This window comes from Chiloscyllium punctatum, chromosome 11 (genome assembly GCF_047496795.1).
Source record: "Chiloscyllium punctatum isolate Juve2018m chromosome 11, sChiPun1.3, whole genome shotgun sequence".
Lineage (NCBI taxonomy): Eukaryota > Metazoa > Chordata > Chondrichthyes > Orectolobiformes > Hemiscylliidae > Chiloscyllium > Chiloscyllium punctatum.
In genome coordinates this window covers 57,443,738-57,467,077 of record NC_092749.1, presented here as the reverse complement: position 1 = coordinate 57,467,077, position 23,340 = coordinate 57,443,738, and the positions used below count along the sequence as shown (strand labels likewise).

Genomic DNA, 23,340 nt, shown 5'->3' with positions numbered 1-23,340 from the left:
GGATGGGCAATAAATGCTGGCCTATTCAGTGACACTCATATCCCATGAATGAATAAGAAAAAGCCATGGGTCTACAATGAAATTAAAAGGGGAAGAAAGAAGGTGGTTGCTGCCCTTGAATCAATTTAATATGTTAAACAATTCAAGAAAACATTTTTGGGCTAGTCATAGCCTGGAGATAATAATTGATTTCTGTATTGCTTGGAGATAGCTAAAACAATAATAATTGGATCAAGTTAATATGTTATAAATATCTGCAATATCCATTAGTGTTCACATCCAGATTGTTTTCTGCTTTGTTTGCGGTGCATTGATATTCCACCTGCTACTATCACACGTGCCAAAGTCTCTGGGAAGGAAGCACAGAATGAGACAACAGAGATTGTAGTTAAAGGTACAGGACTAATTATGGTGTTTAATCAGTGGAAACTAATAAAATGTGGAGGTCCATCTAGCTGTGCACGTTTGATAGCTGTGTAACATAATCATTTGATTCAGTGCTAGCATGCTCCCTCTTAATTCCACAAAGTTACCACACAGGAAACCAATGACATATTATTCCTGTTGATAGAGAAACAGCAGTGTGGACGATCATGGCGTGTAAACACAGGCACAGATCAGGTTCGACAATGGCCTCTTTCTGTGCTGAATACTCTTTGTAATTCCATGCAACAAAAAGATTATGAAGACAAAATGATGAGCATACTCTAGATTAGATGAGTCCTAATTGGAGTAAGTATGTTAGAGTAATTTCAAACCACAATATCTCAAGAGTTGGGAAAATAAGCAACTCATTATTATTACACCAAGAGCAGTGGTGATTTGGGGTCTTTCATGTTCATTCCTGCCTCCATTGACTTTCTAAGAAGTGTATTTTGCATAATTATCTCAGAATGAAAACATCCCACAGGTTTCTTTGAAAGTGTAATTTGGTATGCTTTTTTTGTGGAATTTAAGCACAATAATGCAATAATAACCCTCCCTTAAATAGTTAGTTATTAGAATAGATAAGGGAGATCCAGTTAAAGTACATGGGATTAGGGATAATATATCAATATGAATTGAGAATTAGTTGATGGACAGGAAAAAGAGAGTGGGAATAAATTAGTCTTTTCCAGTGACAAGCATGTGTAGTAGGGTACTGTAAGGATCAGTGCTTGAGCCCCTAGCTGTTCATGGTATGTAAAAAATGACCAGGATGATGGAATCCAGCATTTCCAAAATTGATGATGAATCAAACTGGGCAAGAATGTGAACTTGTGGGAAATACACAAGGTAATGTTTCATGTGATGGCTTCAAGGTGATGTTGACAAGTTAAGCGAGTGGGAGAACAAATAGATGCTGTACAGCATGGCTAGATGTGAAATTATACATTTCGACGTGCAAAACAGAAAGGAGGAATATTGTTTAAATGATGACATTTTGGGACATGTGGATGTACAAAGGAATCTGGTTGTTTTTATACACCAGTCAATGAAAGTAGTCAGACAGGCGCAACAAGCAGTTTAGAAGGCAAGTGATTTATTGGTCTTCATTTCAAGAGGATTTAATTTCAGAAGTAGGAATGATTACTGCAGTTATACAGGACCTTAGTGAGACCTCACCTGAAGTATTGCATGCAGTTTTGGTCTCCCTGCCTTAGAAAGGATATACTCATCATTGGAATAGTGCAGCAGAGATCCACTGGGTGGGTACCGGGGCTGGTGGGACAATCTGGGGATGGCACATTGGCTCAGTGGTTAACACTGCTGCCTCACAACACCAGGGTCCTAGGTTTGATTCTAGCCTCTGACGACTGTCTGTGTGGAGTTTGCACATTCTCCCTGTGCCTGCGTCAGTTTCCCCTGAGCGCTCTGGTTTCCTCCCACAGTCCAAAGATGTGCAGGTCAGGTGAATTGGCCATGCTAAATTGCCCATAATGATAGGTGCATTAGTCAGAGAGAAATAGGTCTGGGTGGGTTACTTTTTGCAAGGTCGGTGTGGACTGGTTGGGCCAAAGGGCCTATTTCCATACTGCAGGGAATCTAATCTAATCTAATCTAATCCTACGAGAAGAGATTGGTTCCATTGGGTCTGTATTCACAAGAGTTGAGAAAAAGGAGAGGGTCTTTGTTTGCAATATATGACTTTAACAGAGCAGGACAGATTAGGTGCTGAGAGGTTGTTTTCCCTGATTTGGGAATCTAGAACCTGGGGACGCAGTCTCAGGATTTGGGCTAGATCACTTTGGATTGAGATGACAAAATGTTTCTTCACTCAAAGGGGTAGTGAACCTATAGAATCCAAAGGAGCAGATGGTGTGAAGGCTCAGAACAGAAGGCAAAAAGGTTGCTAATGGTGGTGAAAAAGGAAAAAGACGTTATAAAATGTGTCAATGCAGACTGCGATATGATTTGCGGAGCACCTCCATTCTGAACATGGGAATGACACCAACCTTACAGTTGCTTGCCATTTCAATAACCCACCTTGCCCTCATGCTAACGTTTCTGGGCTTGCCACAGCTTTTCAACTAAGTTCAGTGCAATCTTGAGGAACAGTATCTTATTTTCTGCTTAGGCACTTTACAGCCTGAGGGACTCTTGCTGTACATATTTGTGATCGTGTGTAACATATTCATTTGATTCAGTGCTAGCATGCTCCCTCTTAATTCCAGGAGGCTACCGTATAGTAAACCTATGGCTATTGTTAGAACATACTTTACACTAATCACTTCTTTTAAGCAAATTGATTGTTCTGAGAATGTTCAGCAACTTGTTTTCCAGTAAAAAAGACATCACTATTAAGAAGACAAAAGCTGATCAAAGGAGTCGTCCTTATAAATTTCTAACACAAAGCAAGTGTCGAAAGGAAGGATTGCTAAAGCTAGCAATTTTCCATTTCCCAGCTGCAGCAATGATAATGTTCTTTAGTCAGACCTCATTTTATCAGCTGCTTGAGGTAGTAGGAAAATCCATAGGGGGTTTTGAAGTACTAACTGCAAAATGCAGCAAACGACATTAAGGAAGAGACATAACTGCAATCCTCACAGCTTGTTTGTTGAGCCCTTATAAGACTCAGTGGATTTTAATTAGCCCCTCACCTTCACAGGGAGGCATGATGCATTTTGTTCCTGGGTTCTGTGTCAGTAAATTGCACTATCGTTCTCATTTACAAATATGTGGTTTCACCAAATATGCTGAAATTTGAGGGTACACGATTTCCCTTATCCATCCCTCACCATAAAAAAAATGTATTAAGTAAGAATGATTAAAACACTAAATATTTACATTATAGAAAGTGATCAATGAGCATAAACCAATTGTGAATTACATTTTCCCCCTGGCTACAAATAATTCTTAGCTTTGTGTTTGACCTGTTTTGCAGTTCTGGGGTTGATTAGTTAAACGCAAAGCTTCCTTTTTAAACAATCAATGTAAAGAAACTTACAGAACTGATACGCATTCAGACTGCAAAGTTCACTGGATTTAAAGGAGAGGAATTATTAGCTTTATATCAAAGCACAATAAGATGAGCCAAGGCTAGAGTACTGCTCCTTGATTATTCATATTCCACTAGCACTCAGTTACAAATGTATTTTTAGCCTCGGGAGTAAGGGAGAAAGGATATGTGAACGGTATATGATAAATGAGGCACTGAATGTATATGTCAGCAAGCAATGAGGAAAGTAGATTTAAATTTTCTTTAGCATCAATTAAGTAAATATTGGAACTGTCTGTGTGTACTACTTATTCACAATCACTTAGTGATTTTTTAAAATGATTGCGATAATATGAGTGCGCCAACATGCTTGCGCATACTTGAATGGGTTCATAATCTTTCGACCTTAGGCTAGAATATATTTTTTGGCAAAATGGTCAATAAATGTTGTGGAACTAGTGGGTTAGCTTTTTGCAACAACGCAGAAAATATTTAAACCATCATATTAGTTGCGTTGCAATGCTTATGGTGTGTTTTCTCTCTGTGCAGGAGTGCTGAAAATTACAAACTGCTTCACATGAATGAATTATTGATATGTCATTAGTGTAGCAATCAAGCAAGTAGAGACCTAAGCTAAAAGAAAAGAGTTCCCAACCCCCAATATCCTGTATAGTAATGCATCGTGAAATCACCAGGCTCAGTTCAGTCTCCGCCGGGTTTAATTGGTCTTAACCATTCAAGAGCATTTCTGAAAGAGGGAAGGATGGATTAAATAAGCAAAGGTTTCTGTTCTTAATGGTTATCCTATGACATCCTTTGAAAAATGTGCACATACAGATACAGGATAAGGAAAAAATCAACCTCATTTTTGCTGCTTTCTCTGCTTGAATAGTTTCTGACACCTTTTTGGCTCATACATGGAAAAGGGTCACTTGAGCTAAGTACTGAACAACAAACAGTGCCCATGGGTTTGGCTCCCAGTATCATCAGAAAAGGAAGAAGAAAGCTCAAACAAAGGCAATCAGTGAGAGTCCTTAGCAAAAGATAAATGTAACAAATCATTTGCAAAGGGAGACAGCATGAAATAGAAGCTGAGCCATACTCATAAGCACATAGGAATGGGAATAGTGGAAGCTATTGTGGTCTGAATTGACCAAGATCATTCATTGTCTTGTTTTGAATTGTCAATTTCTGCAAATTTTTCGCACAATGAAATCCGTTTGATATTTACTGCCCGATGGTAAAATACATTTGAGGGAAACCTACAAAAAAACAGTTCAAGAAGTTTTTCATTCACTTTAATGTGAATTGTAAGGTTTTGAAAGTATGCATAATAGGAAACTAATTTGCTGCATTATCAGTTTGTTTTGTTACTGTATTAAATCTTTGCATTGTGTATGAGACCTGACAACTAGTTATTACCTACTTTCAGAGAGGCAATAAAGTCATTTTCACTATAGAGTCATGTACCCATTTTAACATTTTCATGCTTAATGGATTCAAGGGAACAAAATCTCAATGTGTAACATGGTGCTTGAAAAAATCTCTGAAAGGTTTATGGCAATGGGATTTTTTTCCGATTTCCTTAAATCAGCTTTTATGTATGAATTTTGTTGATATTGGTCAACTATTTGACCTCGAAGCCTAAAACAATTCCTCCATCTATACAGGAGTCAGTTTATACATTGAGCATAAAAGTTAATTACAGATGTTTTGAAATGTTATTGGTACCTGACATAAAGAGGAACATGACTTTAAATTCCTGTGTGTCTTCACAACTCGTTCCCTTGCTCCTTCTTAATGTGAATATAACACACTATGGCTATAAAGGGGATTGGGGATGTGTTGATTTATATATTGAGTCTACACAAAAACATGGTTTTATGGTCAAGAAAATTTGGTCACCATACAGATATTTTTAATCAACCTGTTCTGACACATCTCTGGAATAAGTGGGACTTGAACTCTGGCCTTCTAGCCGAGAGATAGGACATTACTACACCCTAGACTGCATTTTGATCACCTTGGTCACCTTGTATACTGTGTCATCCTGTTTCACGAGCCTTATTCTTGTTTAGAAAAGGAATGTTTTTTAAAAAATGTCATTTTCAATTCCATCACATGTAAATAGTGAAATATTGTACTTCAGTGCAGTTTATATTCTGTCATGTATTTGACGATAAATGAGAAACTAATTAAATACTGAGTTAAAATTATTAGAAAGTAAGCTCATTGCAATCTCATGAACCTTACTGGAAACAAAGGAAAATAGAATGGAAACCTCCTTGCTAGCACAGAGTTTATTGGGAATTCTTTGTTGAAATAGCTTTTTTTAGAAATGAAATGTATGATTTGTATATTATGTATATGTGTGTATCTATATACATAGTCATACTATCTGTGTTTAAACTCATAAATGTTCTATCAGTGATACCAAAAAACATTTCAGTTCAGTCCAATTCTTTGCAACTTAAACAGAATTTTGCTTAACATACATTGTCACCTATATTGAAAGTAAGAATAAACGTATCTGATTTACACTTGCTGAAAATACACTGCAGTCAGGCCTGGGAACAATCCTGCTCTCTAGATCTAATAATATTTTCCCCTAATTGTTTTCTCTTCACCCAGACACAATTCTTCCTTATTTCTTAAACTGAGTTTAATTTTGTTTGTCATTGTAAAATAAGGTAATGAAGTATTAGTAAAATTGTATAACAATCAATGCAAATATCCTTTATCAGAACTGATGTTAAAAAAAATTATAGTCAGAACAACAGTAGGTATCATCACCAAGAAGATCATTGCTGATCTTGTATCTCACTTCCACCTCCTCATACTACTCACTTTATCAATTATCATTTCAGTGGACAAAAATCCTATCAATCTCTGTCTTGACTACAGTCAGTAAATGAGTATCCTTAGTTCTCGGGGAATAGAGAATAGAAAATAAATGAAAAAAAAAATCACATTTGAACCTAAGTGGCTAACTCATGGCACTTAGACTGTGATACTTAGTTGCAGGCTGCCGAGTGAGAAAAAACAGCCTTTACCATTGACCCTGCTGAGCTTCTGGAGAATTTTACATGCTTTAATGAGATCAAATAACATTGATCTCATTACTGTTATTATTCTAAATGCTGGTGAAGATAAACCTTGTCTACTCAGTCATCCCTCAGACTAAATCCCCTCATCTCTTAAACCTTCATTACATTCCCTCAGCATATATCATTCTCTTTGTCAGTCTGCATTTCCAGCATTTATTCTCTTTAACATAAGCCTTCATGATTTTTTTTCATCTCTTTTGTTTCAGCTTCTTCTATTTCTTCATTTATCAAATTTTCTTAAAGTACTTGGATTTAGTCCTCTTTAATGATAATGCAAGCTCACAATAACAAAGATACACTGAAAGAGAGAATAAACAACATAGTCCTTGGGCCAACCTCCACCTTTGTTCCTAAATAAACCTGTGCTATTTTTCCTGACCATAAACCCCATGCAGCTGCATCTCAAATGGAAATGTCCTGATGAAAGCATTTTAGTGTAAGGCAGCCGCTCCTGACTCCCACATTGTGAGGTCAAAGTGTAACAAATATTTTGTAGTTTGACTTCGCACGCCGCTTGTGAAATAACCCTGCAAAACCTGCCAAAACCCGATGGATCCCCAGGCCAGAAATGTAAGGGCACGTCTACAGAATTGTTCCAAATACTCAGTGAGCAGAATGAACAATTTTGAAGTCTTTTAGAGGACGGGATTTACAAAAGAAGGTTGCAGAGTTCTGATTAATTTTAATGCATTAAATTTGTCCTGTTTGAGTCAACAAAAGGATACCATTCTTTTAATAATTGATTAGCTATCATTTCTTAACAGCATCTTGTTAGTTTTAAGCTTTTTAAATAAAAATGATGGACGAATTTTGCAGCTCTGTTTAAATTATCAGGATTTTTTTCTCTGAAATTAATTAAATTCATTATGTGAAGCTTTGTGAGGTGGTTATAATGATGTGATGTGAACATCCATATTAACTGAAATAACCTTGATTTTCTGTTAAAAAACAGAATACCTTAAACCTTAGAGAACTTGAATAGATCATTGAATTTCATCATAGTTGTGACCAAATGCCATGATCAGATTATTTTTTCTGACAATGCATAATATTAATATTTATAACCAAACCTGTCGAAATATACCACTGATTCTCAATCCTGGAGTGTTTTTTTTTAAAGCGTACCTTATGTAAAAAAAAATTGTGTAGTTCCCATTGTGACCTTCAGCAGAAAATATGAATTCAGAAAATAAGTATTTATTCAAGCTATCTCTGTGAACTAACTGGCATTTATAACACTTCTTTAATGTAACAATATATTCCAAAAAACACTAAGTTCTTTTTGGTTTTCAAAAGTTACACTAACATAGTATTGGTAAAGTTGGCTATAAATATTAGTGTTTTGTTTCATGAGATAGATAGCCTGGCTGTGACATTTGGGCACGTTATAGTGAAAATTCAATGCCAAAATTGGTAACTTGTAATTACATTTAATCAAGTTGTTTGAATGAGTTATGATACTCTGTGGCAGGTGGGACTCGAACCCAGACTATCAGAGTTAGGGACAATACCCTTGCACCATAATAATGCTTCCATCCCTAGATTTAGCAGTCTCATCTTGGAAATTGCACATTCCCAAGCCATGCAATCCTTCAGCTCTGTTAACAAGACTTTAAATGCAAAACAAAACAGACTCTTTGCAATTACTCGAGGTCAATTTTTATGATACAAACATCACCACCACTCAATTTATATCATTGCATTGATTCCTCAATTTCAGCAGATTGATTTACACGTAATTCATTAACGCATACACACATTCCTTTGTTTCAGCTTTTTGCAATCATTTTTATGGCACTGGAAAAATATATGCTGATTTTTTTTTGGTAGCAGCAGCCAAAATATTCAGTGTTCAAGATGTCTGTTTGAAAAGCAATAGCTTCTTTGCCAATTCATAGAATCCCCACAGTGCAGAAACAGGCCATCCAGTCCAACAAGTCCACACCGACCCTCTGAATAACAACTCACCCAGACCCACTTCCCCATCCCTATCACTCTACATTTCCTGTGACTAATGCATCTAACCTACATACCCCTGAAGACAGTGAGCAGTTTAGCATGGCCAATTTACCTAACCTGCACATTTTTGGTTTGAGGGAGGAAACCGGAACACCTGGAGGAGAAATACGCAGACATAGGGAGAATGTGCAAACTCCACACAGACAGTCGCCCGTGGCTGGAATCGAACTCGGGTCCCTGCTGCTGTAAGGCAGCAATGCTAACCACTGAGCCACGATGCCACTCCTAATTCAATAACATTTCAGTAGCAGCAGCAGCACAGCTAAGGCCCTCAGCTCCTCCACCTCCTCCCTGCCTGAATTTGTCCAGCCCACAGGCTGATGTCCCCACAGCACCCAGACTAACCATCTATGACCCCCGACTAATCAGAACACCATAAGAAATAGGAACAGAAATAGACCATTCGGCCCTTCGAACCTGTTCCACCATTCCGTAGGATTGTAGCTGGTCTGAACTGAACTCCTCACATCCACTTTCCTGCATTTTCCCCATAACCCTTGGTGCCCCTACTGATCAAGTGTCTATCTATCTCAGCGTTAAGTGTACACGTAGACTCTGCTCCACAGCTCTCTGTGGCAAGGAGTTATGAAAACTCTCAACCCTCAGAGAAGCAATTTCTTCTTATCTCAGTCTCAAATTATCATCTCTTTAGGTCGTAGACACTGCTGTTGTGGGAAGACATCCTCTCAGCATTTACCCTGTCAAGTCCCTTGAGAATCCCGTATGTCTCAATGAGATCACCTGGTTGCACTTGACCTGTAGGACTGACCATAACCCAATCCCTGGAGTGTACTGGGGCTGGTGAAGAAATAGCAGGGCTGTTGTGAACAAATTCATTCAATTGGTTATCTGTAGCAGACAAATATTTTTGTGTATTACCATAAGACGTAACAGTCATTTTCAGTGGTCCTTCGCCCACCCTTGCAGCTTTAAATTGTTTAATTAATTTCTGTATTTGAATTTACATTTTTTTTATGTGAAGCTAAATTTAAAAAAAAAATTCTTTTTGAGAAATGAAACCTATGACTTTCTTGTCGGTTGCGCATGAGAGTAGATTTTTAGAATACCTGAATTCTCCCACCAACAAACCCTTACCTTTACAGTCTAATTTTATCTTCTGCCAGTTTTGTTTGTCTAATTTATCAGTTAATAGCAAGCTTCAATCTGCTCCTATACAGCAACAATATGTGCAAAGTAAAGTGATTTTGAACAGCCACCAAGATTTCCTCATCGCTGAGCTTTGCAAGTTCAAAGTACAGTCGATAAAGCCTATGTGTAAAGTGTTAGTATCTTCCTTTCAGATGTAAAAGATTTTGAAGACCCTTATGGTCTCATTTTATGTTGACCATTTTGGGATATGATGGATCACTTACAGGAAACCTTTTGACATTTGAAACAGTAAATATGTGCAAAACCTAAATTTAAAAGTATCCGGCAGTTTTGAATTTATTACTGTTGTCTGGAGTTGAAATATAAGATTTGAAATTAAGTTCAGTTTTAACAGTTTGTCAACATCATTTGAATCTATGAAATGCTTGCCCAATTTTCTCTGCTTCGGAAATTTAAGGTTGGTGCAAGTGTTTGGGAATCATGTAATGATAAGTGCACACCACAGGAGATAACACATCAGATGTGCAGGTTAGTTGAATTGGCTGTGCTAAATTGCCCATAGTGTTCAGGGATGTGTAGCTTTGGTGCATTAGTCAAGGGTAAATATAAGGCATGGGGAATGGGTCTGGGTGGTTACTCTTTGGAGCGTCGGTGCGGACTTGTTGGGCCAAATGGCCTGTTTCCACGCTGCAGGGATTCTATAATTTTAACATGGACACATTTGCGAAGATTTATGTTGATTCTGGCAACGGTCCCCGAGGTAAAGTTATTTAAATCCCATCCCAACTGATGTCCTCAAGAAATGCGTTTTGCCACTTCTTAGTTGGATTTATGTGAAGTTTCTCTGTCTGGCCAATGTTTGCTTTTGAGTAAGTTAAGGAAAAGAGCACAGAAGAAGAAGAAGGACCTATACTTCCCTTTGATAATTTGACCCAGAGAATACCTCACACCATATAACCATCAAAAATGAGCAGGAGTAGGCCATTCAGCCCTTTGAGCCTGCTCCGCCATTCACTATGATCATGACTGTTCATCCAACTCAGTAGCCTGTCACTGCCTTTCTCCAATATCCTTAGCTCAAGTACCATGTCCAACTCTTCCTTGAATTCCTACAATGTTTTGGCCTTGACTGTTTTCTCTGGTAGCAAATTCTACAGTCTCACTACTCATCTTCATCTTAGGCAGTTTACCTGGTATCCTTAGACTGCCACCCCAGTTCTGCACCCCTGCATCTAGCCTCTCTAGTCCAGTCAGAATTCTATAGGTATCTATGAGATCCCCTCTCACTCTTCTGAACTCCAGCGAATATAGTCCTAACTGATTCAGCCTCTCCTCATACGTCAGTCCTGCCATCGTAGGACTCTGTCTGGTAAAACTTGAATGAACGCCCTCTATAGCAAGAACAACTTCCTCAGATAAAGTGTCCAAATCTCCACACAACATTTCAGGTGTGTTCTCACCAAGGCCCTGTTTCATTGCAGCAAGACATACCCACTGAGAGACTCTTGTTGTAATAGCCAACATACCATTTGTCTTCTTTATTGCCTGCTGCACCTGCATGCTTACCTTTAGCAACTGGTGTACATGACCTCCAGTTTAATTGTACATTTCCTTCTCTTAGTTTATAGCCACTGAGATATTAATATGCTTTCCTGATTTTGCTATCACATTTATGCACATTATACTGCACCTGCAATGCATTTGCGCACTCAGTCAACTTGTCCAAGCCACACTGAAGCATCTCTGCATCTTTCTCACAGCTCACCCTCCCACACAGCTTTAACATAAACATTCCATATTTAAAAGGGATTTCAGAGATTGTAGACTGCAGGATTTTTTAGACAATAAGTTGTGAATATGAGCATGTTATGACAAGAAATAATTAAGGTAAGAGAATGTGACATTCAGTAGTGAAAAGTCACTTCAACAAGTTTTACATTGATACTTGTTTGTCTTAATTCCTGGAGACTGCCATTTATGATTTGTTCCCAACATTTATACCATTAAAGCAAACTCCCTTATCCTGTACCCAATAGGAACTAGATTCCAGAAAATCAAGTCATTCATGTCATAAAAAAAATTAGTTCCAAGAACTTCAATAAAAAAGCAAGGAAAATAGATTCAGTTCTATTGTACAATATTTATACCATTAAAGCAAACACTCTTATCCTGTTTTCATTTGGCATAGGGCCAAAACAGGGCAATGGAGATCATTGGTGTATATGGGGATTGAGGGTGATGGGTAGATAGGCTTGGTTGGACAAAAGTAGTAGGGGTTATGAAGACAGAACAGGGCATTGGTTTACATAGACAGGTGTGGAAAGTGAGGGAATGAGGGCAGGAGGGATGCTTTATATTTCAGTGTTTGGTTTTTAAATTTTGAACTGCACTGGAACCCCAGTGCTTTCTGCAGAGTCTGTCTCAAGACCTACCTGCCTCTCTACTCTTCCCTGGCTGCCAGGCCCCAAATCCCAAACCGGTCCTAAATCCCATACCAGCCCAACCCACCAGACTAAAAATGGGAAGAGTGGTGACCACCTTTAAAGGTCAGGTTTACACTCTTGGGATTTCTCCCAACTGAGTGCACTTGATCCAGGAATGAAAACCAGGGCCATTGTTTCTTGATTCCATTCATTTCACATTTGAAACACAGCTACTTCTCTTTTCTCAAACACAGATATTAAGACAAATTTCTTTCATGACTTGCTGTCTTTTCCTTTTTTTTATTTGATCAATGAAAAGAAAAGCTATTGGGGGTTTGTTCATAACTCATTTTCTGTTCATATCACAGATTATTAATACTGAAGTGGAGTAATGAGGCTTGCCGGCTGTAACAAGGTTCCTGCTTACTTTTGAACTCTTTCTTATCTAGCCATGCACTGGTTTTAATGTGAGGAAGGTGATAAACACCAGGGAAAGTAAATCAAAGATCAAGATTGATTTATGTGACATATCTGAGGTTCCCTGTTCAACTATTTCAACAACCAGTCATACAGATCAGGTTCATATACAGTAAATTAAATTGAAATTACACTGTGTTGGATGGAAAATTGCTCAGCTAATCTACTCCTTCAAAAATAAATTTGTATTTTCTTTCTCCTTCCCATGTGAACTGCATTCCAATTTTTTTTCCACACCTGACTGGTTTGTGCCTGAATTTTCAATATTACTTTGAGTTTTTTCTCTCTATTTTTATGTATTAACTTTGATGCACACAGAAAAGGTGGACTCAACACTTAGCATTGTGTTCTGTTCCCTGTAGACACTGATAGAGTTCAAAAAGAAATTCAAGCTTCCAATTAATTGTTAAAAAGATATAACATGATTATGCAATTTAAGTTATTTTACTGCAACAAATAATTTTTAAAATACCTAAATATACTTGTAGGACATTTTACAACAATTAACATTCCTCTTTAATATTTCTCTCATTCTCTATAGACTTCTACTGTGACAGGAAGCAATTCTTTGGTCTGCCGATGAGTTCATGTTTCCCTGTTTTGCTGAGTAGTGATGCTGACCTTCTCAAGTCAATTCTCCCCCGTTTTTGGAGGGTTTCTCAAATCCACTGCCAACAATAAAGCTCTCTCTGATAATTCTTTCCTCCCCGGTCATGCCAGGATGAACCTTCCCTGATTCTTTTCGATGCTGTGGGTTGCATTGTTTTGACGAGAGATTGTCCCAAGATTTGGTAGTTCATAAAAGACCTGCAGCATCTTTGCTGACCATGCCAACTGCTTTGCCTTTCTCCTCTCTTTGATTATTCCTGAAGCCAGCATGTGTATATCCTCTTTGCAGAGCTGCCCTTGCCCTTCTTCCCAGATGTGAAATTTCAGCCTGACAGGCATATTGTTGGGCAGAATTTGAAATAGTCACATAACCTCTTTCATTTTAATCTATATTTCAAGACACACTACAAAATATAATTTTATAACTCATAATTGCTGCTGTTTGATAAATATGCCTTTTTGGTTCTTTCATTGCATTCTAGTTCTCTGCGTGAAAGAAGTAAAGAATCCAACAGAGTCTGCAATTTTGACCAAAAGTAGCTTTATTGTGCTCAGTTTTTGTTCGGCATACTATTGCTAACGAGACACATTCTTTGCCTCTTTTAAAAAAAATAAGAGAACTAGCTAGCATGTTTGGACATTGAGTTCACTGCCTACTCTAGGTCACAGTCTTATGTTGAGAATTAAATTGTTTTGGAAGATCGTCTGCTTGCATTGAAAAACACTTCAACTTGTTTCAGGAAATTTTTGATAAAATCAGCAGGTGACAGCATTAGGAAATGGCAACAAATATAACTCTTGAAAGACACAACTGGAGGTATTGGACTAGATTTTGCACTGTTCTTGAGACATATTTATTTATAAGATATCGGTGGGCATTATGCACAGTAAGCCAAAGAGTATTCGGCAAAGCATCTGGGAACTTGGAAAGGCACTGTAGCTCAGTGGTTAGTGCTGCTTCCTCACAGTACCAGTGACTCAGGTTTGATTCCAGCCTCAGGCAGCTGTCTATATGGAGTTTGCATATTCTCCCCATGTCTGTATGGGTTTCCTCCGGGTGCTTCAGTTTCCTCCCACAATCCAAAGATGTACAGGTTAGGTGGATTGTCCATGCTAAATTGCCCGCAGTGTCCAGGGATGTGAAGGCTTTGTGGATTAGTCATGAGGAATGCAAGGTTACAGGGATAGAATAGGAGGGTGCATCTGGGTGCGATGCTCTTTGGAGGGTTGGACTCAATGGGCTGAATGGCCTGCTTCTACACTGTAGGGATTCTATGATTCTGTGAGAATTAGACAAGAAACAATGCGTCTCCTTAATCAATGAGATTGAAAAATTATTCATGAATAGCAGAGACTGAACCAGGGAGTATCAGTTAGTATTGTTAATCCAATGTCAAGTACTGTACAAGAAGCAAAGTAATGAGAGTGAAAGGAAGATAGAAGTGAGAGAATAAAAACCTGTAATGTTTAAATCTCCAAAAATCATGAACATCTGAAGGAATTGATTTCTAAATTTGCATAAATTATTCTCTTTGAGGTAGTTTGCGAATAAATAAGAATTACCGCATTGTAGTAACTTTTTCCAATTAATTTACATATTCATGCAGTATGTACACAAACTTCATTACATTTTGTTTGTTTGGATGATGGCTCAGATGGAGAAATGCTCTTTCAAAATGCTTCTGAAGCAACTTCATTATGGACAAGAACTGGATTTTCACATTTAATTATACGTGCATTTACCAGAAATTTTATTTGATTTTTTCATTCATCCACGGGATGTGTGTGTTGCTGGCGGGCCAACATTTCCCAGCCCTAGTTATCCTTGAGAAGATGGTGATGAGCTGCCTTCTTGAACCATTGCAATCATCTGTTGTCGATAGGCCCACAATGCCATTAGGGAGAGAGTTCCATGATTTTGACTCCGTTACACGCAAGAAACAGCTTTATACTTCCAAGTCAGGATGGTGAGTGGATTTGAAGGGAACTTGCTAGTGGAATTGTTTCCATATATCTACTGGTGGAAGTGGTGGATGGATTTGAAACTGCTATTTAAGGTGTCTTAGTAAATCTTTGCAGAACATCTTATGGAAGGTACAAAATGCTGCTACTCAGTATCAGTGGTGGAGGGACTGAATGTTTATGGATTTTGTGCCAATCAAGTGGGCTGCTTTGGCTTGGTTAGTGTTAGGCTTCTTAGTGATGTTGAAGCTGGGGTCATCCAGGCAATTGGGGTTTATTCCATCACACTCACTTCGTGTGCGTTGCAGATGGTGTTCAGGCTTTGAGGAGTCAGCAGATGAATTACTCGCTGTGGGACTCCTAACCTCTGGCCTTCTCTTGGAACTTTTGTATCTGTATAGCGAGTCCAGTTTAAGTTCTGGTCAATTGAACCTGAGGATGAAATTGCTGGGGATTTAATGATGGTACTGCCATTAAATTTAAGGGACAATGGTTACATTGCCTCTTGTTGGAGAACAGCCTGGATATGTATCTGAGGCGTTGTGAATGGTGCTGAACATTGTGTTATCATTAGTGAACATCCCCATTTCTGACCTTATAATGGAGGCAAGGTTTGATGAGTATTATTTGCTTCACTACTATTTCTGCAGGAAAATCTGGACTAAGATACATGATTGTAAAGGGGCTGGTTGGGTAGACCTGTGAAGTTGTTTCTGTTAGTCAGAGAATCTAAAACAGAGCCACCATATTAGAATTAGGGGCAATCATTTAGGATTGAATTGTGGCATAATTTCTTTGCTCAAAATGGGCGTAAACCTTTGAAATTCTCTCCCCCAGAGGACTGTCGATGCTGTAACCCAATACAGAAACAATCGACCATGTTTTCACGGTCATCAGTAAATTCTTAATTCTAATTTTTTTTGTTGAATTCAAATTTCACCATCTGCTGTAGCGGGATTCGAACCTGCATCTGCAGAACATTCACTGAGTGATTGCATCAGTAGTTTTGCCATTGATGCTGTTATCCCCAAACATATGTTAGGTATAGACAGAACATATCGAGAGAATCCTCAGAAGAGGATAAAGGTAGTAGGAGTATACTTAAGAGGGAAATCAGGAGGGCAAAAAGGGGGCATGAGATAGCTTTGGAAAATCGAGTTAAGGAGAATCCAAAGGGTTTTTAATAAGTAAATTAAGGATAAAAGGGTAACTAGGGAGTGAATAGTGCCCTCAAAGACCAGCAAGGCAGTCTATGTGTGGAGCCGCAGGAGATGGGGCTATTACAAGATGAGTGTTTTGCATCAGTGTTTACTGTGGAGAAGGACATGGAAGATATAGAATGTAGGGAAAGAGACGGTGACATCTTGAAAAATGTCCATATTATAGAGAAGGAAGTGCTGGATGTTTTGAAATGCATAAAGATGGATAAATCCCCAGGGCCTGGTCAGGTGTACTGTAGATCTCTGTGGGAAGCTAGAGAAGTGATTGCTGGGCCTCTTGCTGAGATATTTTTATCATTGATAGACACAGGTGAGGTGCTGGAAGACTGGAGGTTGACTAACGTGCAGCCACTATTTAAGAATGATTTGGAGATGCCGGTGTTGGACTGGGGTGTACAAAGTTAAAAATCATACACCAGGTTATAGTCCAACAGGTTTAATTGGAAGCACATTAGCTTTCGGAGCGACGCTCCTTCATCAGGTGATGAGGAACGTCGCTCCGAAAGCTAGTGTGCTTCCAATTAAACCTGTTGGACTATAACCTGGTGTTGTGTGATCTTTAACTATTTAAGAAAGCGGGTAAGAAAAAGCCAAGGGAACTATAGACCGGTGAGCCTGACGCTAATGGTGGGCACATTATTGGAGGGAATCCTAAGGGACAGGATTTACATGTATTTAGAAAGGCAAGGACTGATTAGGAATATGGCTTTGTGTGTGGGAAATTATGTCTCATGAACTTAATTGAGTTTTTTGAAAAAGTAACAAAGAAGACCGATGAGGGCAGAGCAATGGAGGTGCTCTATTTGGACTTCAGTAAGGTGTTCGACAAGGTACCCCATGGGAGACTGGTTAGCAAGGTTAGATCTCATGGAGTACAGGAGAACTAGCATTTGGATAGAGAACTGGCTCAAAGGTGGAAGACAGAGGGTGGTGGTAGAGGGCTGTTTTTCAGACTGGAGGCCTGTGACCAGTGGAGTGCCACAAGGATCGGTGCAGAGTCCTCTACTTTTTGTCATTTACATAAATGATTTGGATGCGAGCATATGAGGTACAGTTAATAAGTTTGCAGATGACACCAAAAATTGGAGGTGTAGTGGACAGCGAAGAGGGTTACCTCAGATTACAACAGGATCACAGGATCTGGACCAGATGGGCCAATGGGCTGAGAAGTGGCAGATGGAGTTTAATGCGAGGTGCTGCATTTTGGGAAAGCAAATCATAGCAGTACTTATACACTTAATAGTAAGGTCCTAGGGAGTGTTGCTGAACAAAGAGACCTTGGAGTGCAGATTCATATTCCTTGAAAGTAGAGTCGCAGGTAGATAGGATAGTGAGGAAGGTGTTTGGTATGCTTTCCTTTATTGGTCAGAGTATTGGAATATAGGGGTTGGGCAATCATGTTGCGGCTGTACAGGGCATTGGTTAGGCCACTTTTGGAATATTGTGTGCAGTTCTGGTTTCCTTCCTATTGGAAGGATGTTGTGAAACTTGAAAGGGTTCAGAAAAGATTTCCAGGGTTATTGCCAGGGTTTAAGGATTTGAGCTACAGGGTGAGGATGAAAAGACTGGAGCTCTTTTCCCTGGAGAGTCAGAGGCTGAGGGGTGACCTTATAGAGGTTTACAAAATCATGAGGGGCACGGATAGGATAAATAGACAAAGTCTTTTCCCTGGAGTGGGGAAGTTCAGATCTAGAGGGCTTAGGTTTAGGATGAGAGGGGAAAGATATAAAAGGGACCTAAGGGGCAAATTTTTCACACAGAGGTGATGCAGGTATGGAATGAGCTGCCAGAGGAACTGGTGAAGGCTGGTACGATTGCAGCATTTGAAAGGCATCTGGATGGATATATCAATAGGAAGGGCTTGGAGAGATATGGTCCAAGTTCTGACAAATGGGACTAGTTTAGGTTAGGATATCTGGTCATCATGGACGAGTGGGACCAAAGGGTGTGTTTCCATGTTGTATATCTCTGTGACTCCATGACTCTATGGTTCAGGAAAACAGCTCACTACCACCTTCTCAAGGGCAACTAGGCTCGGGCAATAAATGCTGGCCAGCCAGCGATGCCCACATCCCACAAACGAATTATAAAAATCACTAACGATATCTACAGCCATGATAATTAGGTGTTTGACTCCTCAGGAAACTAAGGTATATAGGGAAAAGATGTTAAAGTGAATTTGAAGTCTGAGATCAGCCATTATGATATTGAATAGTGGAGCAGGCACGCCAAGCTATATCACGTACATATGCTCCTATTTCTTTTGGCCCAGTAAGTCAGGATCTATGGCCTGAATATTCACTCCTGAATCAGCAGTCAAAATATTACAAGTTGATTGGAAATTGTGCTGCTGGAATGCTTGAACAAACCCTATATGGGACCATCTGTGTTTATTTTTCAAGCTCAAAATTTCTTGATTTCAAGTGTAGATCCAGATATTTGTTTACACTATACATGGCTAATTGGCCTCACAGTGAGCAGTTTGATTTAGCATAAGCAACCTCCACAACACTCATTCTTAATTCCTGAGCCACTTGCAATTGACAAATAAAAACAGAAAGTGCTGGAGAAACTCAGCAGGTCTGACTGCATCTGCAGAAAGAGGAAAAGAGGTAATATTTGAGTCCAGAGACCTTCTGTCAGAATTGAAAGCAACTGGGAAAACAGGTATTTATGTGATTGACAGGGGATTGGATAGTGGAAGGAGTGAACAGAATACATGGAGACAGTGCCGGGAGAGGGGGAGAGAGAGAAGTAAAAGGAGAAACAAACAAAAGAATTGCTGATGAAAAGCTGAGAGGGAAATAAATGCTGGATAGGACACTAATGAGAACTGTGAATGGTGGAAAATGAGTTGGCAGTGCTGGGATCAACCTATACAAATCTGGGGATGTGCGGGTGGGTTACAAACATGGAGGAGGTTCTTCAATTTGCAAAATTATTAAACTCAGTATTGAGTCCTGAAGGCTAAGGTACCTAGATGGAAATTTACAAATGTTTGCTTCTTACACCAAACCCTTTAACTTAATGTAGACTGAATGAGCTTTCAATGGAGCTCCCTTTGAAACCACATTACAGCCAGAATTTAGTTTTGAGATTCTTCCCTGTATTGGAAAATAGATCATATATTCTGCATTCTAATCTCTCTATGACTTGCCATTAGAGAAAGATATATTTCTGCTGCTGAACATTACAACTGTCTGTAAGCCTTCTGAAATGCTTATTTTTATGTTTATCATCACTTGCTTGAGAAATCTTCAGCACTGACAATGGTTTGTTGCACACTGGAGGTTCTGAGCACTTTAGCAGCACTTACGTGAAAGAGGAAATAATTATTTGAATTTAATTCAAATATAGCATTTGATTGAGATTGTGTTGAAATAAGAGTAATGACATTTTCAAATATTGACTGCGAATCACAATACAAATTTTGAAAATGCTTTCATATATAGGTAATCTGCTGTTTTTAACTGCTATCTATAATAAATAATTGGTAATATTTGGGACAAAAAGGCACTAATTTTAGCTCTCTTTTTACACCACAGAGCACAGATGATCTATTGGTTGCCTCTGCTGAATGTCCTAGTGATGATGAGGACATTGATGAATGTGAGCCAAGCTCTGGTGGTTTAGGTGAGTCCATTTTTATTACTTTCTACTCTGTGTTTCTGTAACTGCATGCTTTGTCTGTCTGCTTAATCAATGGAAGGGGTTTCATTGTTTGGTCACTGTAGGTGTTACAGGGCTTAGTGTAGGTCTGTAGACAGGGAGACTTACTGAGTTGTATCATCAAATCTAAGAAAAAAATGTGACACCTCAGCCAATATTGTTATGGACAATCATCACTTTGACAGCCAGTGAGTTGAAGATGAGGTGAGATGTAAGGCAGACTTAAACAAAGTCTATTTACTTTGCAAGCAATATCTATTTAAACAGCACATTAAAGCAAACAGTATACAGAGGCTTTTTAAGCAGTGTTTCTGTGAAACAGCAAACAAACTCATGAGTAAAACTGTAGCCACTTAGCTTGATTTTAAAAAAATGAAAGTGGAATACTAAAGTGGAATAATTGAAAGATAGTTACATGTTACAATTGATTATTTCTGTACAACATTGCAGTGAGTGCAGTGCACTTGCATACAAACTGAGTATAAAATAAATCCCAATCATTAAAAGCAGTGTAGTCTCTAGGCTTATTACCCAATCATCTCCATTCCAGCTGGGAATAGTGACATTGCCACAACAGCCAACATTCAAAGGCCCAGCTAAGTAAATTTACAGGAGATAGGCATGAACAAACTCTTACATTTATGAATCAAGGTGGAACAAATGATACAACACATTCAAACATGCATACCCTTTGCTTTACATGTATGCAAACATTCTGAGAATTATACATCCATTTTTACAGACACCTTGCTGTTGATGCAGATACAAAAATGCACTCAGACATCCAAATAAATATTTAAGGACCCATTTTGTATCTATACACATACTCAGTCATTTCACAAGCCTGGGATTATGTTCATATTTTCAGGTCAGATTCACACGCCAATGAATAGAAATAAATGTGCACACTGTGCACTTTAACCTGCAGAGCAGACAATAATACCAAGCAAAATTCCTGGGCTCACGGCATATATTTCATTTAAAATCAGGTCAGTATAGAAATTACTGCAGAGATTCTGTATATCTTTTTGTAAAGCTGGTAACATTTCCATTTTTGCTTTAGTCTCAGTGAATGATTTATATTCACTCAGTGGAAAGTTTTCAGGGAATATGCTAAATCCGTTTGTCCCTTGGGCTGATCTGTCAGGAACACAATCACTGGGAACTGCTCACACTGTCACATTAAAACTGTAGCAAAGATGATTTTGTCCCCTTGGTCTAAATTATTTTTCACATTATTTTACCTGTTAGTTTCTCCCAAAGATGCTTTTCAGATAAAATGCATTGCAGTTAGTTCCTTCTTTTTTCATTAGCTCAATGCCAGTAGCATGCATTGTCGCCAAGTGTGGCCTGACCAGCTGTGCTTTTCTTGCGCCACACTTTCTGACTCTGATATCCAGCATCAGCAGTCCTCATTTTCTTGCCAGTAGCATACATAGTTTCACAATGTAGTAGTTAGCTGTACAGTTTATTGCTTTTGCCTTTCCCAGTTCCATTTTTAATCCAGATGCCACAAAGTTTGCACCTGTAACAATGGGAGATTCCCCCTACAGTATTTCTCCATTGGAAAGCAATTATCTATCCTGGCATGGATTGGCAATTTACTACACAGGTCAAGGAGGTGAATCCTATCATTCTGTGAAATAGAGCGTTGGTATATCATTAGACAACAATTGTGATTTTCTTTCAACTTTGTAAAGCTCTGTTGGAGCATTTCAAAATAAATGGAAGGTATAAGATGGTTGGGGTGAAATTTTTATGGGACATCAGCAAAACATGGGCAATCAACAATCCTTTCTACACACACCCAACATTTTATTTCAATTGAAAGATAAATGAATATCATGCAGGGTGTAAAATGGGCTTTCACTATCCATGATGACTTTTATTTGTCATTGACTCATATGGTCATTTAGGGTTAACAGAACAGAAGGCAACCATTCAGCCCATTGAGTGAATGGTTCTCTCGAGAGCAGTTGAGACACTCTCATTCTTTTACTCTGTCCATGTAACCCTACAAGCTTATTTCCCTTCAGAGCCTATTCAATGAAATCATTAGTCATCTGTACTTCCGTCACTCTCAAAGGCAGCAAATTCCAGGACACTTGCTGCCTAAAAAAAAATTATTTCTCACAACCACTGTTCATCTGTTTCCCAAAGCTTTAAATTTGTACCTCTTATTCCTTATTCCATCAGCGTGTCTTTGTCTACCTGATCTAAACCTGTCATAATCTTATACACCTCGATCCAATGGGAAGTGGTGGCATGGTGACTCGTGACTGGTGATCCAAAGTGCCAAGCTAATGTTATGGAGAGATTGATTTGCATCTCTCCTTGGCAAATGGTGCAGTTTGCATTTATTAAAAATCTTGGATTAAAAAAAATTGTTTAATGGTGCCTATGTAATTCCTGTCGATTTTCATAAAAATAAAAATTTCGTTCACAAGTATGCTGTAAGAGGGGGAGATCTGTTTACACTTTACCCTAGAACAACAAAAATATGGGTGACTCTGAACTGCCTTCTGAGAAATTAGAGCTGAGCAATAACTGCTAGCCTAGCCATCAGCAACTTCATCCCATGGTCAAATTTTTAACAATCACTCCTCAATCTCCTTTGTCTTCGAAGAAGAACAAACCAGCTTCTTCAAGCTAATATTGTAGCTAAAATCTCCGATCCCTGAAACTATTCCGGAAAGTTTCGTCTGAAGTGTAGTGGTGAGATGTGGTGCAATAATCCAGTTGTTGGTAACCAGAACTTTATAAATGTTCAGCATAACTTTCCTCCTTTTGTTCTCAATACTTATACTTACAAAGTTCAAGACCTTATATACTTTGCTAACTACTCTAACAAAATGTTCTACCACCATCAAGGATTAGCACACATAGTCTCCAAAGTCCCTTTGAGCTCATAAACTCTTTGGTAATGTGGCATTTAATCTGTATTGAGTCTTATTTCTTCTGCCAAATGCATTATCTCACTTTTTGTTGTTAGATTCTGTCTACCTCTTTTGCTAACCTATGACTTTTTACAGTTGATTTGTTTTGTTCTCATTGTTTGCCACAGCACCAAACTTGGTAGTGTCAGATCATTTAAAATGTCTGTCTACATTTCAATATCAAGTTGCATGCATATGTTTCTAGTTACACCAGGGCTTATGGGAATGTAACAATGAAGTCGATGATGAGACATTATCCAAAATGGCTGTGCAGGCTCACTGGCCTACTCATGCTCCTATGTTGCTATCCAAAATGACAGTGGTCCTAGCACTTCTCCACTACACCACTTCCAATCTGAAAAACAATGCTATTTTATGTCATAGAACCAT

The 23,340-nt window shown here is 38.7% G+C and overlaps 1 protein-coding gene across 33 annotated transcripts in view; it reads left to right on the top strand.

Moving 5' to 3' along the window:
* Positions 1-23,340, top strand: part of nrxn1a (neurexin 1a) — a 1,866,202-nt gene that overhangs the window by 1,816,255 nt on the left and 26,607 nt on the right. For all 33 annotated transcript variants that reach the window (XM_072580867.1, XM_072580862.1, XM_072580863.1 and 30 more), the window contains one exon: positions 19,891-19,978. In XM_072580867.1, the coding sequence (XP_072436968.1) occupies positions 19,891-19,978 (88 nt within the window). The remainder of the gene's footprint in view (positions 1-19,890; positions 19,979-23,340) is intronic.